The sequence below is a fragment of the Mandrillus leucophaeus genome, unplaced genomic scaffold (assembly GCF_000951045.1).
Source record: "Mandrillus leucophaeus isolate KB7577 unplaced genomic scaffold, Mleu.le_1.0 Scaffold55, whole genome shotgun sequence".
Taxonomy (NCBI): Eukaryota; Metazoa; Chordata; class Mammalia; order Primates; family Cercopithecidae; genus Mandrillus; species Mandrillus leucophaeus.
The window spans coordinates 389,667-393,545 of NW_012105919.1; the positions used below are offsets into that span (position 1 = coordinate 389,667).

At 50.4% G+C, this 3,879-nt stretch overlaps 1 protein-coding gene across 2 annotated transcripts in view; it reads right to left on the reverse strand.

Moving 5' to 3' along the window:
- TRPV4 (transient receptor potential cation channel, subfamily V, member 4) overlaps positions 1-3,879 on the reverse strand; it is a 38,124-nt gene that overhangs the window by 19,841 nt on the left and 14,404 nt on the right. For both annotated transcript variants that reach the window (XM_011997843.1, XM_011997844.1), the window contains exon 4: positions 689-841. In XM_011997843.1, the coding sequence (XP_011853233.1) occupies positions 689-841 (153 nt within the window). The remainder of the gene's footprint in view (positions 1-688; positions 842-3,879) is intronic.

Here is a 3,879-nt window from a genome sequence, read left to right on the forward strand (position 1 = left end):
TTTTTTTTTTTTTTTGCTTTTTTTTTTTTCGGGATGAGTCTTGCTCTTGTCTATCACCCAGGCTGGGGTGCAATGGCATGATCTCGGCTCACTGAAACCTCCACCTCCCGGGTTCAAGCGATTCTTCTGCCTCAGTCTCCCAAGTAGCAGGGATTGCAGGTACATGCCACCAAACGTGGCTAATTTTTGTATTTTTAGTCAGGACGGGATTTCACCATGTTGTCCAGGCTGGTTTTGAACTCCTGACATCAAGTGATCTGCACCCCCCACATTGGCCTCCCAAAGTGTGCTGGGGTTACAGGCACAAGCCACCGCACCTGGCCCTATTTTTTTTTTTTTTTTTTTTTTTTGCATTTTTAGTAGGGACGGGATTTCACCATGTTGGCCAGGCTGGTCTTAAACACTTGACCTCAAGCGATCTGCCCCCCTTGGCTTTCCAAAGTGCTGGGACTACAGGTAAGAGCCACCATGCCCGGTAGAATCTTCTATTCTGAAACTCAAAACAAAGTTGGAAGGGGTAGTTATTGTTCCTTCATCCATCCATCCATCCATCCATCTATTCATTCATTCGTCAGGTCCTGGGTACAGGCTGGCACTTAGGCCCAGATCAAAGCTCTCAGGGGTCAGACAAGCAAAGGACAGTATCTCCACCAGCCCTCGTGGCACCCCTGCGCAGCCCGGGGCCCACCTCGATAGTAGATGTCGCGGAAGGGCGAGTTGATGAACTCCCGCATGTTGCCGGTGCGCTCCGCGATGTCCAGCAGCACAGGGATGGTGTCATTGCGGCCGCTGCTCAGGTTCAGCAAGGCCTTGGGCAGGCAGGTCTTCCCTGTAGATGGCTCTAGCAGGAGAGACATACAAGATGAGGCGGTGCTCCAGCCCGTGACCTTGAACTTGTAGGCATCGGAGTACAGAGCACTGGGTAGGCGGTCAGACATCTTGGCTGCCAACATCTCCTCTCCGAGCCTGTTTCCTCATCTGTCCAGTGGGTACCCAGGGCCACTCTATCTGCCTCCAGTGGTGCTGAGAGGGTGCAATAAACTCATGGGCTTAGGTGCTTTGAAATGTGAGAGGCTTCAGCCTACAGACTGGTATTTATTTAATTAATCTTATTTGGGAAGATTTTTTATTTATTAATATATATATATTTTTTAAGAGACAGGGTCTCACTCTGTCATCCAGGCTGGAGTATAGTGGTGCAATCCTAGCTCATTGCAGCCTCCAATTCCTGGGCTCCAGTGATCCTCCCACCTCAGCCTCCCAAGTAGCAGCTAAGACTACAGGTGTGCACCTCCATGCTTAACTAATTTTTTAATTTTTATTTTCGTAGAGAACGGATCTCACTGTGTTACCCAGGCTGGTCCCAAACACCTGGCCTCAAGTGATCCTCCCACCTCTGCCTCCCAAAGTGCTGGGATTACAGGTGTGAGCCACCACACCTGGCCGTTGAAAAAGATTTTTGTAAAGTGCTTCATAAACAAGTAAATGGTGAGAATGCTGGGTTAAGCAAAGCCAACCATATTTCCTTACAACAGGACTTCTCAGCGCCTTTCATACACGAACAGGGACTGTGAACCTCTAAAAGCAAGACGCACTAGGCAGCGCTCACCCACCTGTCAGAGCATAGAGTCCTTTTCCCATGAAGCGTTTACACTGCGGCCCCTAGAAGGGAGTGGAGGGGTGTAGCGTTCCCCAAAGTGCGGGACTGTGTGCCACAGTGGACGCGAACTGACCTTAGGAGGGTCAGGAGAGAATCTTGGGGATTCTAAGGGTGCAACAATAATAACCCTGAAGGTTTCATCCACTATTGAAACTTTCTCATGAAGTCATCTCTCTGTTTGGTACTAGCAGGTCCTTAACGCCTCTCACTAACACTTGCTAATATCTCTTTGCAAGTTTCTTCCTATTGCAGCTATTTTTATGGTTACCTGAGTTGATTTATATCTCAAAAGAGTAAGTTGAAAACTCCCCTGTGAATCAAGGACAGGGCAAAATCATGCCAGGGGCTCGGGAATGGCCAGAGAGTGGGAGATGCAGGTGTGGGTTCAGGCATCTGTTCTGAAGCCAGGCACCTTGGGTTTGAGGCCTGGCTTTGCTTCCAACAGCTGTATGACCATTTCTCTGCTTAGGGTCCTTTCTGGCTAAATTAAAGCTATGAAGGGAAATCGAAGAGCAAATCAGTATTTGTTGATTAGCCCAGTACCAGGCAGATAGGAGTCTTTGATAAACATTAGTGTTGCTGTTATCATTCCATGAGACGGGATTTAGGAACCGTCTCCCTGAATGCCAGGAATCAGTGGTGCAGACTCACAGAGACCTGAATTCTAGTCTTGACCCTTCCAAGAGCAGGGTTGTTTGGGACAAGCCTCGTCCCCAGTTGCTTTCCCACTGTCCACCTGGCGCCCAGCTCAGAGGCGACACCATCCCTCTCCTGGAATAATGTGGCCCAGCCACTGTCCCTCCCACATGCCTAAGACACTTCCCTCATTTCCCTCATTTTCCCCAGCATCTCTGGCCTTCCTTCATCCACTTTCCACATAGCAGCTGGAATGGTCACTTCAGACTGCAACTGACCACGGTGAACTACAGGGCTTTTGCATCTGCTGTCCCTGAACCCCCACCCCAATCTGAAACATTCCTCCCTCCTCTTTTCACCTGGTTAACTGCACCTCACTCAGACTCTGCTCAAGTGTCACCTCCTCCAGGAAGCTCTCCTGGATTTTCCCTAACTAGGTCAAATCCTCCGGTACAGACTTTTGTTGACACCTGTTACAGTTTGTAGCTGTGTGCTTATTTCTGTGGTTGCTTGGTCAATGTTCATCCTGTCCAGGAGCCTGTGGGCACCTTGATGGCACGGTGATGCCTGCTTTGCTCACTATTGTTCGGCCTCTGCCAAGCACAGTGCTTGGCATGTGGTGGGTGCCCCACAGCCACTTGCTGAGTTAACACGCATCGAATGAAGGGGAGAGCCGGGCACCCCGGGCAATTCCAAACCATAGGTGACCCAAAGTGGAACGAGAGACCCTGGATTCGGGCTTTCAGACACGGGTTATAGACCCAGGGACTGGACGCCTGGGTGCTGGGAGGAGATGTCAGGAGCAGGATCTTCCCAGAGAGGAGGTGGAACATGCAGTTCCAGGAACCAGCCACCAGGTGGCGAAGTGGCTCTGCCCAGGGTGGGCTGCTGTAGCCAGGGGCTCTAAATTGACAATTGCCAAATTGGAGGTTGTGAAACTTTGCGGAGGGGAGGTGGGGACAGGGGAGGGTGTCCCAGACTTCCCTGATAATCAGATGAGCTCATGACCCTTTAGCCATGCAGGGATGGATCCAGGTTTTATGGGACCTAGACTAAGTCCAGGACCTTAGAAAGGGCCTTAGCCAGGGGCCCTGGCACTTAATTAGTATCACGGACCTTACAGTAAGTCTCCCTCTATGCACATACACTACCCTCTGCAATTTCAGAGACCCACCTCCCACACTCATGCACAGACACACATGGATCTGGGGGTTCCCGGACTGTGCTAAAAGCCCCCAACTCAGTCCTGAATTCAGGAGAAGCCAGAGGCCTTGACAAGCCAGCCTAGTGCTGAAGGCACAGGTGCCAGCGTCCATCTCCCAGGATTCGCTCTACACCAAGATTCCCCACCTTTGCCTCACGTACTTGGTGGACCAGGAGAGGCCATTTGGCCAGGGCTTAAACATGGGTTATCTCCAAATGAGATTATTCATGCCATCACTGAGCTACTCCAGAAGCAGAGAGAAGCCCCACCCTCCCACAACTCTAAACTTGTGCCTCCAAATGAGGCCACATTGTCTGGCCGGGAAACACGAATGAATATTTTTCATAAATCCAGCAATTGTCTTTTTTTTTTTTTTTTT